This window comes from Agelaius tricolor, unplaced genomic scaffold (genome assembly GCF_023055355.1).
Source record: "Agelaius tricolor isolate 1412-34295 unplaced genomic scaffold, bAgeTri1.0.p SCAF_10, whole genome shotgun sequence".
NCBI classification, from domain to species: domain Eukaryota; kingdom Metazoa; phylum Chordata; class Aves; order Passeriformes; family Icteridae; genus Agelaius; species Agelaius tricolor.
In genome coordinates, this window is record NW_027269270.1 from 34,890,514 (window position 1) to 34,906,036 (window position 15,523).

At 43.3% G+C, this 15,523-nt stretch overlaps 1 protein-coding gene across 1 annotated transcript in view; it reads right to left on the minus strand.

The window, feature by feature from the left end:
- Window positions 1-15,523, minus strand: part of NEB (nebulin) — a 99,013-nt gene that overhangs the window by 70,717 nt on the left and 12,773 nt on the right. The window contains exons 18-45 of the mRNA XM_071434221.1: window positions 15,151-15,462; window positions 14,463-14,669; window positions 13,687-13,791; window positions 13,458-13,565; window positions 12,992-13,303; window positions 12,409-12,615; window positions 12,022-12,126; window positions 11,309-11,416; window positions 10,791-11,102; window positions 10,392-10,598; window positions 9,846-9,950; window positions 8,941-9,048; window positions 7,670-7,981; window positions 7,272-7,475; window positions 6,707-6,811; window positions 6,258-6,365; window positions 5,570-5,881; window positions 5,049-5,252; window positions 4,605-4,709; window positions 4,405-4,512; window positions 3,167-3,478; window positions 2,647-2,850; window positions 2,203-2,307; window positions 2,003-2,110; window positions 1,525-1,836; window positions 670-873; window positions 214-318; window positions 14-121 (exon numbers count right to left, since the gene is read on the minus strand). Of these exons, the coding sequence (XP_071290322.1) occupies window positions 14-121; window positions 214-318; window positions 670-873; window positions 1,525-1,836; window positions 2,003-2,110; window positions 2,203-2,307; window positions 2,647-2,850; window positions 3,167-3,478; window positions 4,405-4,512; window positions 4,605-4,709; window positions 5,049-5,252; window positions 5,570-5,881; window positions 6,258-6,365; window positions 6,707-6,811; window positions 7,272-7,475; window positions 7,670-7,981; window positions 8,941-9,048; window positions 9,846-9,950; window positions 10,392-10,598; window positions 10,791-11,102; window positions 11,309-11,416; window positions 12,022-12,126; window positions 12,409-12,615; window positions 12,992-13,303; window positions 13,458-13,565; window positions 13,687-13,791; window positions 14,463-14,669; window positions 15,151-15,462 (5,112 nt within the window). The remainder of the gene's footprint in view (window positions 1-13; window positions 122-213; window positions 319-669; window positions 874-1,524; window positions 1,837-2,002; window positions 2,111-2,202; window positions 2,308-2,646; window positions 2,851-3,166; window positions 3,479-4,404; window positions 4,513-4,604; window positions 4,710-5,048; window positions 5,253-5,569; window positions 5,882-6,257; window positions 6,366-6,706; window positions 6,812-7,271; window positions 7,476-7,669; window positions 7,982-8,940; window positions 9,049-9,845; window positions 9,951-10,391; window positions 10,599-10,790; window positions 11,103-11,308; window positions 11,417-12,021; window positions 12,127-12,408; window positions 12,616-12,991; window positions 13,304-13,457; window positions 13,566-13,686; window positions 13,792-14,462; window positions 14,670-15,150; window positions 15,463-15,523) is intronic.

Genomic DNA, 15,523 nt, shown 5'->3' on the forward strand with positions numbered 1-15,523 from the left:
GCTGTGCACTCACATCACTGGCGATGTCCCGCGAAGCTTTGGCAGACTTGATGGGAATGGCATCTGCCCGCATGTCGTAGCCCTTCTTCTTCTCCTCCTCCATCGCCTGCTTGTACAGTTTCTGGAACAGACACCACCACGCCCTCAGACAACGCTGCTGCCTGGACATGGCAGCAACTAGGGATGGACACTGCACCCCCAACAGCCACCCACCTCGCTGAAGTTCACTTTGTTCTGCTGCGCCAGCAGGATCCCAGGGGTGTCCGGCATGATGTGAATGCTGGTTTTGTCCTTCTCCCAGGCTGAGATGTACGAGCGCTGGAAACAAGGAGCACAGAGGATGATAAGAACACACAGGTTTAGGGAAAGAAACTCAATGAGAACATCAGATCTGTGAACCAAAGCAAAAGGCCTCTACTTTGAACTGACTCAAGAGCTCCTGCCCTTTCCCCAAACCTTTCTAATGCTTCACCCTTTTCTTTTCCACACTGTACCTCTTTACTACTCCAACCACGCAAACAAAAATTTAATCTCATATAAGGAATACAAATCCATGAGGCAAGAAGGATTTTTTCCCCCTGCACAACCTGGGCGTGGAAGGGCATAGAACAACATCTGGAAAAGGAAGGTGCTCTTGGCCTTCAGGATGCAAACACAAGGAAATCTCACTTGGTCCATGATTTTGGAGTTGTGCTTTGCCAGCACCATGGGCATCGAGTCAGGAAGGCTGGTGAATTTGATGGTGTCTGGGTGCTGACGATACTTCTTGTCACTCAGGATTTCGCTCGCCCTCTTGTTCTTCTCAGCGTCCAGTGACCCAATTGGGGACCAGCCAATGCCCCTCAGCCACTGCAGGTCAGACTTGTACACGTTCTGGAAGGACAGGAGAGGAAACAATACAACTTAGCAAATTCCTCACTCCAAGCAACCTCATCTCCTACCACAGTATGCACTACCCAATGGAACACATTTCCCTGGGTCAACCCACCGGACACCAGCCCTGGGACTCCCATGAAGAGCAGCTCCCCACACCTGGCTTCCCACTCCTGCAACAGCACAAGTACCTGCCAAAGAATTCACCATCTCCCCCTCCATCTTCTCAGTATCCCCAGCAAAGACCTTCTGCATTTGACATTCTGCAGGTGGCAGAGGCATGAGAGGTGCCTTACATCACCCAAGACCCTCTGTACATGTACCTGCACCCAGAGCTTGCCACTGCCACTCTTGGTCCTCCAAAGGCAAATAGTTTGCCCTGTTGCCCTTCCCCTGCCTTACTGTACTGAAGGTCTCAGCCACAACTCTCCCCATAAAATGTTCATGGTAAGAAAGGATTCTTCTGTGGCCATGAAGCATGACTCCACAGAAACATCATCACTGACTGTCCACGTCAATAAGTGCCACAACACAATCTCAGTGCCTCAGAATCAGCCAAAAATTATTATTCCCACAAGGACCTCTTCCAGTAGAGGTACAGAACACAAGAGAGACTTGAGGTTGCAACACAGCCAGTAAAGAACAACTCACATCACTCTGCAGGTCGTACACTGTCTTGGCATGGACAACATCGTTCTGGTCTGGCAGGCACGTCCAGCGGTGCAGAGGGTGCCGGTAGTCAGCGTCGCTCACCAGCTCCTGGCATTTCTTGGCCAACACCACTCCCAGCATGTCCACAGGGCTGCTGAACCTTGTCTTGAACTTCTCAAAGTCCTTCTTGTACTCCCTGTCACTCTGGATCTTGGCCACGTGCATCGACCACATCATCTTGGGGTCATCCTCGATGTTCCTGGCCCCAATGTGGTGGCCCAGCTGCTTCCGATACCCTTCCTTGTACTTGTACTAAAAGGACATAAAAATGTTCACTGAGTGTTAGTGTAGGGTTTTTAATGTGGCCAAGACCCCACCAGTACCACCTCCAGAAAATGCAGCAGCTGAAGCACCAGAGATCTTAAAGAAAGAAAGGAGTCAGCCGCAGAGTGTGCCATGAGGGCTGCTGTGCACTCACATCACTGGCGATGTCCCGCGAAGCTTTGGCAGACTTGATGGGAATGGCATCTGCCCGCATGTCGTAGCCCTTCTTCTTCTCCTCCTCCATCGCCTGCTTGTACAGTTTCTGGAACAGACACCACCACGCCCTCAGACAACGCTGCTGCCTGGACATGGCAGCAACTAGGGATGGACACTGCACCCCCAACAGCCACCCACCTCGCTGAAGTTCACTTTGTTCTGCTGCGCCAGCAGGATCCCAGGGGTGTCCGGCATGATGTGAATGCTGGTTTTGTCCTTCTCCCAGGCTGAGGTGTACGAGCGCTGGGAAAGGAGGACAAGAGGAAACAAGAGCACACCGGTTTAGGGAAACAAATTCAATGAGCAAATCAGGTCCACGAACCAAAGGAAGGGGCCTGTATTTTTCACTGACCCAGAAACTCCTGCCCTTTCCCCAACCCTTTCTAATGCTTCAATCTTTTCCACACTGTACCTCAATAGAGCTCCAAAAGAGAGTTTTATCTCAAACAAGGAACATAAATCCTTAAGGTAAGAGGATGCAATATCCTCCTTGAAGAACCCAGTCTTTGGGAGGACATAGAACAACATCTGGGAAAGGAAGGTGCTCATTTTCTTCAAGATGTAAACACAAAGTAAACTCACTTGGTCCATGATTTTGGAGTTGTGCTTTGCCAGCACCATGGGCATTGAGTCAGGAAGGCTGGTGAATTTGATGGTGTCTGGGTGCTGACGATACTTCTTGTCACTCAGGATCTCACTCGCCCTCTTGTTCTTCTCAACGTCCAGTGATCCAATTGGGGACCAGCCAATGCCCCTCAGCCACTGCAGGTCAGACTTGTACACGTTCTGGAACCACAGGAGAGGAAAAAACTGCTCAGCAACCTCCTCACTCCAAGCAACCTCATCTTCTACCATGGGAAGCTCCACTTAATGGAACACATTTCCCTGGGTCAACCCACCAGCCAGTGGCTGCACCCATCTCCTAGGGGTCTTCATACAATTTTCATCTGCACCCAAGACTTGCCAACTCTTGGTTCTCCAGAAGATAAGGAATTTCAATCCGTTGCCCATCCCCTGACACATAGACCTCTCCTTCAAAACTAGAACAGAACCCAGGACAGACAACCCAAGACTGACACACAGCCAATAAGGAACAACTCACATCACTCTGCAGGTCGTACACTGTCTTGGCATGGACAACATCGTTCTGGTCCGGCAGGCACGTCCAGCGGTGCAGAGGGTGCCGGTAATCGACATCACTGACCAGCTCCTGGCATTTCTTGGCCAACACCACTCCCAGCATGTCCACAGGGCTGCTGAAGTGCGTTTTGGACTTCTCAAAGGCCTTCTTGTACTCCCTGTCACTCTGGATCTTGGCCACGTGCATCGACCACATCATCTTGGGGTCATCCTCGATGTTCCTGGCCCCAATGTGGTGGCCCAGCTGCTTCCGATAGCCTTCCTTGTACTTGTACTGCAGGAAAAAAACAGTATGCACTGAGTATTATTTTAGGTTTTTTCACATTCCTAGCCACCCCTGTGGCATCACCTCCAGCCAATTTATCAGCTGAAACCACAGAGAGTTTAGAATGTGAAAGTGTTCAGCTGATGACCTACAGTGTACAGCTAGAGAAGAATCCACACAATATCCTTCTGATAAAACTCACATTTTTCAAGATTCTCCCTGGCCTATATATTTAGAGCTACTGGTCAGTAACTGAGAGGAAGAAAACTCTCTAAATCATGAAAGCTATACCAAAAACCTGAAGTTCAATACCCCCTTCATAAAGAATCATTTACTGATCTTCATGCACAATGGCCAAATCAGGTCTTACTCAAACTACTGAGGGAATAAAATGTAACTACATAGAGACTTCTGGGAAAATTAAATAAAGACAGCAAACACATACAGCAATGCAATTTTGTATTAATACCTAAGAAAACAAAAAAATATGCTTTTCCTGCAGCTTTTATTTTTGAACGAAAACTTGGTTTGGGTTTTCTTTCCTCATGCACAGCTCAGCTGTGCAGCTGCAGAGTCAGGGCCATGCAGTCGTGCAGTGCTGAGGGCAGCCCAACACCTCAGAACTCCTGGCTGTTGCACAAAGAGATGCACTCACAATCCCAGGAGGAACCCTGCTTTGAGCTATAGCCATCACCCAACTCCCACAGCTACTCTTCCACACAACCTAGACCTTCCCTTGCAACAGTGCACATCCATAACTTGCAGGGACAGCTATAGGTGGACAGTGTGAACAAAAACTTTGATGGGCAACTGAAGGGCAGTGACAGGTAATGGATTTGTTGCCTCCATTTGGCTCAGTTGCAAACCCTGAGTTCAAATGCCAGCATGTGGCACCCGTGTGGCAGCGTGTGCCACAAGGGCTGCTGTGCACTCACATCACTGGCGATGTCCCGCGAAGCTTTGGCAGACTTGATGGGAATGGCATCTGCCCGCATGTCGTAGCCCTTCTTCTTCTCCTCCTCCATCGCCTGCTTGTACAGTTTCTGGAACAGACACCACCACGCCCTCAGACAACGCTGCTGCCTGGACATGGCAGCAACTAGGGATGGACACTGCACCCCCAACAGCCACCCACCTCGCTGAAGTTCACTTTGTTCTGCTGCGCCAGCAGGATCCCAGGGGTGTCCGGCATGATGTGAATGCTGGTTTTGTCCTTCTCCCAGGCTGAGGTGTACGAGCGCTGGAAACAAGGAGCACAGAGGATGATAAGAACACACAGGTTTAGGGAAACAAATTCAATGAGCAAATCAGGTCCATGAACCAAAGGAAGGGGCCTGAACTTTTCACTGACCCAGAAACTCCTGCCCTTTCTAATACTTCACCATTTTCCACACTGTACCCCATTATTGCTCCAATCACAAAAAAAAAAGAGTTTTGTCTCAAACAAGTAACATAAATCCCTGAGGCAAGAGGATGAAGCATCCCCTTGAAGAACCCAGGCCATGGAATGGCATAGAACAACATTCTGGGAAAGGAAGGTGCTCTTGGCCTTCAGGATGCAAACACAAGGAAAACTCACTTGGTCCATGATTTTGGAGTTGTGCTTTGCCAGCACCATGGGCATCGAGTCAGGAAGGCTGGTGAATTTGATGGTGTCTGGGTGCTGACGATACTTCTTGTCACTCAGGATCTCGCTCGCCCTCTTGTTCTTCTCAACATCCAGTGACCCAATTGGGGACCAGCCAATGCCCCTCAGCCACTGCAGGTCAGACTTGTACACGTTCTGGAAGGACAGGAAGGGAAAAACCCAGCTCAGCAACCTCCTCACTCCAAGAAATCCCAACTCCTACCAATGGATGTTCTCCTGAATGGAGCACATTCCACTGGATCAACCCATCAGCCACCCATTCAGTGTTTGGACCGATCCCCTGAGGCTCTCCACTGCCATCAGCATTTGTCTTTCCCAATTGCTGGTTCTCCATAAGAAAAAACTTGACTCCATTGCCCTTTCCCGGCCACACAGACCCCTCCTTCAAAACTAGAACAGAACGCAGGACAGACAACCCAAGGCTGTCACTCAGCCAGTAAAGAACAACTCACATCACTCTGCAGGTCGTACACTGTCTTGGCATGGACAACATCGTTCTGGTCCGGCAGGCACGTCCAGCGGTGCAGAAGGTGCCGATAATCAGCATCACTGACCAGCTCCTGGCATTTCTTGGCCAACACCACTCCCAGCATGTCCACAGGGCTGCTGAACCTTGTCTTGGACTTCTCAAAGTCCTTCTTGTACTCCCTGTCACTCTGGATCTTGGCCACATGCATCGACCACATCATCTTGGGGTCATCCTCGATGTTCCTGGCCCCAATGTGGTGGCCCAGCTGTTTTCTGTATGCGGTTTTGTATTTGTACTAATTGAACACAGAAACAACAATTAACACTTCTTTCCAAGCTGCCATTTCAGTTTCTCTGTTGTTAATACAGTAGTTAATCATTTTGAATCTAACACATTTTAACTTGCTTCTGTTTTTTCCCAAAGTTTTTAGCATTTGTTATAATGTACAGGAGATATTATGGGATTGTTCATGGCTATATACTACCATCATTATATTATTTTATTTTATTTTATTAGCTTTACAGCATTTAGAATTATACAAGCTTTGAGGCGGGCAGCAACACAACAATGTTAAAATTTTACATATCTCCTCCGGTTAAATAGAAACTACTTTTTTCCAGGATTATGTGCCCCCTCTGTGCCCCACTCTGATTTTCCCTCTGCAGACTCACCTCGCTGGCTATGTCTCGGGATGCCTTGGCTGCCTGGAGGGGGATGGCATCAGGAGGGAGGTCATAGCCTTTCTTCTTCAGCTCTTCATATCCTACCTTGTAAAGTTTCTGTTAGAGAAGGATTCAAAGGAATTAATGCAGATAAAAATCTCTAGAGTTTTCCAATGCTACAACCTTCCACCTCTGACTATTGAAGAGAAAACATGGGTTTCCAAACACAGTTTACTTAATTAAATTAAACTCCATACCTTTCTATTAATGACAGGTATTTTGTGCCCTTGGATATACAATATTTTAAAATTACAATTTAAATGTCTTCTGATTGTTTCATTGAAGATCAAGATTTTCTTTTAGCAAATACATTAATCTGAATTATTCCCAGAGCTTTCTGTAGAGGTGAGTAATACAACTCTGTGATTCTCTACACCCAGTTTCAAATGCAAACTTACATCACTTGTGTTAATCAAGTTTGATTTTGCCAACAAAATTTCAGGAGTATCAGGCATGATGTGAACCTTAGTCTTGTCCTTGTTCCAAGCTTCCCTGTAGAGTATCTGAAAGAGACAGAAACAAAAACCTAGTCTGATCCAAGTTTCACTTGCACAGCAGTAATTTCAGTTCACCTTTTCTCTAAATTAGCAAAGAAAAGACATACTAAGCAAGAATTAGGAATGTAAACAAAATAATATAGTAAAATCAAATAACACAATGACTTCTTACTGATATACAACGTTTTTTTCTTCTTTACATCCATGGAATGCCATGGAAACAGCATTAAAACAATATATTTACCTACTGCTTACTAGAGGTCTTATTTGCAGTTATACTGAGTAAATTATCAGCGCTCCAGATCTTCACCTTCTGAACAAGGTACGAAGAGCTGCGAGGCCCTGACTATAAACACCTACTATCTGGATACTTTAAGTGCATGTTCTGAACCAGAGATTCTTTTAAAAATGTATATTAACGTATTCATTTATTGAATCCCACGTTCTGTCTCTAGAGGCAACTTACATCACTCCTATTTTTGGCATTAGATTTTGCCAAAACAACATCCATGGCATCTGGGATACTTGTGAACTTAATCGTGTCTGGGTGCTGTCTGTACTTCTTGTCACTCAATATTTCAGAAGCTTTCTTGTTCTTTTCAGCTTCCAGAGATCCCAAAGGACTCCATCCAATGCCTCTGAGCCACTGCAGATCTGACTTATACAGGTTCTGTTAAGAGTGAAAATCAAAACCATAGCAGATTATTTCACTGTTCATTGATTAAACCCTATGAAAAGTCTAACTGGCAGTTTAGCTCCAATCTGATCTATACTGATATCAAAAGCGAGTCATCAAAGATACTTTCCAATCAGCAGTAATTATTTTCCATGGAAATAAGTGAATCAAACCCAGAGGGAGCTTACATCACTCTGCAGCTCGTTGACCCTCCTTGCCTCGGTGACATCGACCTGGTCTGGCAGACAAGTCCAGCGGTGCAGTATGTGTTTGTAGTCCACATCACTGACCAGCTCCTGACACTTCTTGGCCAGAAGAAAGCCCAGCATATCCACAGGCATATTGAACTTGGTCTTCCACTTTTCAAAGTCTTTCTTGTACTCCCTGTCACTCTGCATTTTAGCTACTTGCATGGACCACAACATCTTGGGGTCATCCTGCAGGCTGCGGAACCCGATGTGATGTCCCTGCTGCTTGCGGTATCCTTCTTTGTACTTGAACTGCAATGGCAAAGGCGGCACCACTCAAACCACAGTGACAAACGTGTAAGTGACAAAACGCCAATGTATTCCCTCATCTTAATGTTCCTCATGAAATTACACCTGGAAGTGTCCAAGGCCAGGTTGGGTGGGGCTTGGAGCAACCTGAGATAGCGGAGCGTGGCCCTGCCCACAGAAAGGGTGGAACTGAATAATCCTTAACGTCCCTTCCAACCCAAACCATTTTGTGATTCTGCAAATAAGCAACTTGTTATGGCACCTCATGTGAAGTTTTAGCAGGCCCTTGACTTATGTGCATGACTTGGTGTCAGTGAATACTCTCCCTGGGAAAGAGAGAGTCCTTGGAAAGGGAGAGAGCGTGGCAATAGGAATGGTCTCCAGTGCCATCTGACTCAGAACTCCCTAACACTGACACACTGAAATATTTTGATGAGTAACATCATCAACAATGAAAAATTATGAAATACAAAGATACCTAAGCACAGGAAACATTTCCCAATGATTAATAAAATCTCTTCTTGATTATACAGAGAATTAATAAATTCTCTATCCATAAAAATAAAAGAAATGCAGAAGTTGTATTTGTACCAAGTTACGGTAACAGCAGTCTGTGTGTCATCACATCTGTTTCAGAGATGTAATGAGGATTTCTCTGGATAGGCACTGGGCTCAGCTAACTGGACCAAATTTGCTGCTGCTCTGAAAACGAAGCAGCCCAAAGAGCAGAAAACTCCTCCCTTTTTATGACCAGCCATGAATGGACCAAACTTTGAACGTATTAAGATGCCATTAACCCTTGTTAAACTGGACAAAAACAGCTCAGGAAGGAGTTTTGTCAGTACTGTTGTTTTTGACTCCAAGCCACACCTTAGCAGAGAGGTGTATCTCAATTTACTGTGACTCTGTAGGTTATAATCACCAGGTCAGTGCATGTCACACTGAGTTAAAATGCTGCTTACATCACTTGCAATGTCCCTTGAAGCTTTGGCAGCTTTCACTGACATGGCTTCAGGTGTGAGGTCATAGCCTTTCTTTATCATTTCCTCCCAGCCAAGCTTGTAGAGTTTCTAAAATTGAAAACAATATTAATTAAAACCAGTAATATGTATGTTACCTGCTATTTAGATACACTAATGATCCAAATTCTGGTCACCTCACAGGCTTCAGTTATGAGAGAAGGGCTGCTAGAACGGGAACTGAGAAATAGGAAATTGATAAACACGGAATACTGGTCTTCCAAGGCTTAGGAGAGGGACTAAATAGTTTTTTCACTATTCAGCTTCCTACTATAGCTTATCTTGATTTGAAACCCATCTGGAAAATTTGAGACACATACATCTGAGATAACTGAACACTTTTTGATTGGCTTAACAAAATTATTATACGGTTTTCATGAAGCCATTTAACAGTCAAATCAGTTTGTGCACAGTTGATTTTTTTAATTACAGGCATTCTTAAGTCAAAGATTTGCCTCTGGGCAAAGCAAAACCTGAGTGTTTTCTACTGGCAAAATTGTCACTTTCTCCTATCTGAAAGCAGAGAGAAAAGCTGGAATCACTGCATCTACTTCCCATAGGTTAGGTTGAAAATATACAAAATTAACTTGTAATTTTATAGTAAAGAATTTTCAACATGACTGAATTCTATGCAAAGCATAGAGTATGGACTATGTACTTCCAGACTTCAAAAGCAGGACTTATATTCTCCACACATTAAAATGCAATTTAGTCTGTTAGTTTGCTAGCCTGAAGCTGGTACTTATTTAACTCTGAAAATATTACCCACATAAAATTCTTGCCTGTGTTCTTAAATCTCCAGTAGATATTAATTTAAAATGTTGATAAGATGCATCAAAATACTCTACCTGACTGTAGTTTGTCTTGTTCTGTTTGGCCTGTAGAATATCTGGTGTGTCTGGCATCACATGGACCTGAGTTTTATCCTTCTCCCAGGCCTCGGTATAAGCATGCTATGGACAGAAAGTTACATCAGATGTGTTAATATAAATGACAAAAGATGGTTCTTCCAGGGTTTTCACCTTTCCATTTGGATATGGATGAGTAAAAAGGCAAAGGTGCTGACTCAGATTTATTTTATGAATTAATGATCTAATCCAAAATCAGCTGAATTATTGTCCGGTCTTTCTTCTAATGAAACCAAGCTATCAAGATTTTCAGGACCACTCATTTTTATGTAAGAATGGGACGAATAGAGGTTTGAGAAAAATGAGAAAAGATTTCCTTAAGCAAAGCTGCTTCCTTGAGAAAAAAAGATGAAAAAAGAGGAACCTGTGACAGTTGTTTTTCCCAGAGGAACGCTGCCACTTATAGGTGTGACAGAGATTTACAGAGTGATTATTGGAATGGATGAGATGTGAATGCCTTGCCTGGCTTTTCCCCTAAATACTCACTTTGTTCATGATATTTGCATTTTGCTTGGCCAGGACCAGGTCCATGGCATCATTCTGTTTGGTGAAGCGGAACATGCTGGGGTGCTGGCGGTACTTCCGATCGCTCGCAATCTCCGTGGCTTTCTTGGACTTCTCCACATCCAGAGAACCAATGGGACTCCAACCAATCCCCCTGAACCACTCCTTGTAATCCTGCTTGTACTCATTCTGCCAAACAGGACACAAAAGCAAAGTTGACAATGTACAATCAGCTCATACAGAATAAACCAGTTCTTTCCAAAACACTGCCGTGATGGAAAAACAAAAGCCACAAAAAGGAGACAGCTCATAAAAAATAATCCTGTCCTTTCCAAACTGCAGCCACAATGTGAAAACAAAAGTCACAAGTAGAAAACTTACATCACTTTGGATCTGATTCATGTTTCTGTACAGCTCCAGACTCATTGCATCTGGCAGGAGCATGTACTGGTGGATCAGGCGTTTGTAGTTGGTGTTGGTGACACGGTCCTGGGCCTCCTTGGCTGCCACCACGCTGAGGGCATCAGAAGGTGTCTGGTAATGAGTCTTGCTCGCCTCATAGGCCTTCTTGTACTCCCTGTCCGACTGCATCTTGGCCACTTGCATGCAATGCACGAGTTTGGGATCATCCTGGAGGCTGCGGAAGCCAACGAGTTTCCCCTTGTCTTTCTCATACCCTATTTTGTATTTATACTGGAAGAGAACAGAAACAGAGACTTTGATCAATTTAGATTTGAAATTAAGGAAAAAATTCTTCGTTATGAGGATGCTGAGGCCCTGGCACAGGGGGCCCAGAGAAGCTGTGGCTGCCCCTGGATCCCTGGAAGTGACCAAGGCCAGTTGGAGCACCCTGGGATAGTGGAAGCTGTCCCTACCCATTTTTTCTCCCAAGAACTTACATCACTGGCAATATCCCTGGAAGCTTTGGCAGCTTTGACAGGAATAGCATCAGCCCTGAGATCATATCCTTTCTTCCTGGTTTCTTCAAATGAAGATCTGTACATTTTCTGCAACAGGAAAAATAAGCATCTTTTAAAAAAGCAAAAATTTACGTGTTTCCCACATGATAATATTGGTGAAAAAGTTACACCTATGAGGATGTCTTCTTAAAAAATAAAAAGAGATAAAAATGTCTATTTCTGCCCACATTGCAGATGTGCATAATTACAAGCAATACTTTATTTAGCATATGCAGATTTAACAAGTGTTTACCAAAACCAGTGCATAATGTCATCTTTTACCAAAAATACAGGTGCCACCTACATTTTGAACCTTGTACAAAACTTTGTGCATGGGGAAATAGAATAATCAATAATAAAATAATAAATACAGCAACAAGCATGAACAGTACTCGAAGTCTACTGTATTTTGTTAGCAACTGTTAAATTTTAATGGTCTGCATGAACACTTCACAACCTGACTGTAAACATGGCTTTTTCTTGGCAATTCTGGGTATCTAATTTTGGGGAAGGAAGCAGGGAAAAGGAAAATTAATAGGTTTTGTAAAATTACTACAGGTTAGCAAGGTGAGATTTTGCATGATCTCATCTCACTTATTCCTAATAAAAAAAATAAGAGCAAGGTCACAGCCCTACATACAAACAATACTCACTTCACTTAAATTGAATGCATTTGCTTTTGCTAAAACAATCTGTGGAATATCTGGGGTGATGTGAATTTTCTTTTTGTCTTCTTCCCAGGCTTGTTTGTACTTGTGCTGGAAGGATAAAAATAAATTAGAGATTTCAACACCTGTTGTTATTATTAAATAAAACAATTTAAAATACTATTTTCCACTTGAAATCCCAACTGCCTTGACAATGATGTGTTACTACCACCAGAGCAACATTTATCTTTTTATTTTAGCACTTTAAGCACATACATTAGCTACAAAATAAAATCATGTTTTCTAAAGCTCTGCATACAATAGCGTTGACTATTAAATCAGATGTAGATTGTTGCCCACTTCTGAAATGAATTCTGATGAGTCCTTTCTTACCTCATCCATGATTTTGGCATTATTTAAAGCCAAGACCATGTTCATGGAATCCATAGGAACAGAGTACTTCAACTTGTCTGGATGCTGGCGATATTTCTTCTCACTCACAATTTCCATGGCTTTTTTGTTCTTCTCAGCTTCCAGGGAGCCCAGTGGGAGCCACCCAACACCCTTCATAGTTTCATCATACTCTGCTTTGTATTGATTCTGCATGCAGAAAGTAGATAAAAAACAGTATGAAGCATAAAATAGTTCATGAATTTGGAAGTAGAAGATAAAATGTATTAAGGAAAAGTGAAGCTTTTCCTGTCTTGGTCTGGACAATAACTATTGCTCCTGAAGAGCCTGGCGGAGGAAATATTCATAAAATTGCTTATTTCTAAGCTCAAATTCATTAATGAAATATTTCAGAGACTAGGAAAAATAAAACTGCTGCAATTGTTTAAAAACTTGTATAATTTACTACATTTTCAGACACCTGGCCTAATGTGACTAACAAAATAATACTATTTATCTTACAGTGTTTTTTCATAAACTAAGCATCTTTCTACACAATGCAGAGGCTGAAGAACCTCTTACTTACATCACTTTGTAACTGCATCATGTTTTTGGCCAATTCAATGCTCATAGCATCTGGCAGCACATTGTAGGTGTGGATTAAGTTCTTGTAGTTTGCATTTGTAGCCACTTCCTGAGCTTTCTTGGCTGCCACCACACTGACCATGTCAACTGGAGTGTGGAAGTTAGTCTTGGCCTTCTCATAACCCTTTTTGTACTCCCTGTCAGACTGCATCTTGGCCACCTGCATGAAGTGCACCAGCTTGGGGTCGTCTTCCAGGCTGCGGAAGCCGATGTGCTTCCCTTTGGCCTTCTCATAGGCCAGTTTGTATTTATACTGAGACAGGAAAGAGAAAGAACAGCAAAAGCATCCGTTAAAAAATGAAACATTAAGCTCTGTTTTATCACTGAAAAAAACAGATCACAAGATCTCAGGTTCAGTCATCAAATTTAAATAAAGCCACGGAATGGTATGACACAACCAGACTCACATCGCTCGCAATGTCCCTGGAGCTCTTGGCTGCTTTTATTGGAATTGCATCTGGCTGCAAGTCATAACCCTTCTTCTTGTCCTCCTCCCATCCAGCTTTGTAAAGTTTCTAAGTTCAGATGAAAGAGAACAGGTGTCATGAAGGCAGAACTCTGAAGTTAAATATTTTCAAATGAGACGTTAAAATGACAGTGAGGCACTGGAGGCCCACGGTGAGCACAGCAACTCACATCACTCATGGTCATCTGGTTCACTTTGCACTGCAGGATTTCTGGGGTGTCTGGCATCACATGAATGCTGGTCTTCTCTTTGTTCCACTTATCTGTGTACAGCCTCTGCAATTACAAAGGAATTGTTAGCACTGAAAAGGTACTGAACTCATAAAATAAGAGTTTGCTTTTGTTCTGCTTGTTTGCTATAAATAGTAATTCCTAGAAATTTTATTAGCACCAGAAATAGCCTTCACAGAGCTGCTGAGGACCAACATTATCTTCCTCCTTTCTTTAATATTGTAAGAAATTTGCAAAGTATGTTTTGATAATTAATAAATATTGAAGCTGGAAATTTCCAATCTGTGTTTTTTCCCTGCATTAATGGGAAGCAGAATGCATTTTCACAGACATTCTTTCCATGGAAAACAAGGAATAAGGATCAGTGGTGTCCTGGATAACTAGAGACAAGTGTAAAAAACTCCACTTTCCAGGAAACTTGTACAAAATGAACAGAATTGCAGGTTTTCTGCAGTTCACTTATAGTGAATACGTCCTACAGAAAAAGGATTATCAAAGCACTCTAGATCCGGAGAAGAATTCTTTAATCTTTAGAAACAGAAAATGAAACTCCCTTAGTTATGAGCAGTCAGAGGCTCACCACGACCTCCCAGTGCCCAGTCTTAAGGAACTACCACACCCACTGGAAATTTTAATAATTGCAGTGGGAATGCACCTTGCCCCACAACTTTACAGGACAAAGACCCAAACTTTGGGTCAATCCAACAACTTCCCACCTTGTTCATGGTCTTGGCATTTTGCTTTGCCAGCACTTGGTCCATGGCATCTGTGGGGATGGAGAACTTGAGCTGGTCGGGATGCTGGCGGTATTTCTTCTCACTGAGAATCTCCGTGGCTTTCTTGGCCTTTTCTACGTCCAGTGACTGAATTGGGACCCAGCCAACTCCTTTCAGCCAGTTATTGAAGTCAGATTTGTAGAGATTCTTTTAAAAAATAAACAAGAAAAACACAGCGAGGCAAGAAAAATGAGTGTCTATGCACATAAAACAGGTAAAGCCTAAAAACTTCCCCTGGACATTCATTTTTTGAGAGGCAATTTAGATTTAATTAAAATTTAAGTATGATAGAGTCAGTACTTAAATAAAATCACAGTAATTAAAATCTTACTACAAAAATACATCAGTTAGTAAAACATGCTCATTTTCTGGGAATATGCCAAATATGGATAGATATTAAAAAAGTGATTACATGCTAGGTAAGTTTCCTAGAACTTAATTGCTGCACATAATTCGGATAATGTTTGGAAAATAAATGGCTCCAGACCAGTCACTTGCATCCCAACCCACTGTTAATCCAATATAATATATATTGGATTATATAAATTTATTTTTTAGCCTTAAAGCATCAATGATGTCACACAGTCACGACAAGAATTAAAAATGGAGCTGATTCTTGATGACATACATCACTCTGAAGCTGCATCACGTTTTTGGAGAGCTCCAGGTTCACAGCATCAGGCAGGAGGGTGTAATTGTGAATTGGCTGCTTGTAGCCAGTGTTTGTCACCGCTTCCTGGGCCTTCTTGGCAGCTGTCACGCTGAACATATCCAGAGGAGCGTGATATTTGGTCTTGGTGACTTCATAATCCTTCTTGTATTCCCGATCCGACTGGATTTTGGCCACGTTCATGTAGTGAACAAGTTTGGGATCATCCTGCAGGCTCCGGTACCCGACCTGTTTGCCTTTGTCTTTCTCATAGGATTCCTTGTACTTGTACTAGAGACAAAGGAAAAACAGCTTTACCCACTTGGGAAAGGGAAAACATACTCTGGATGGG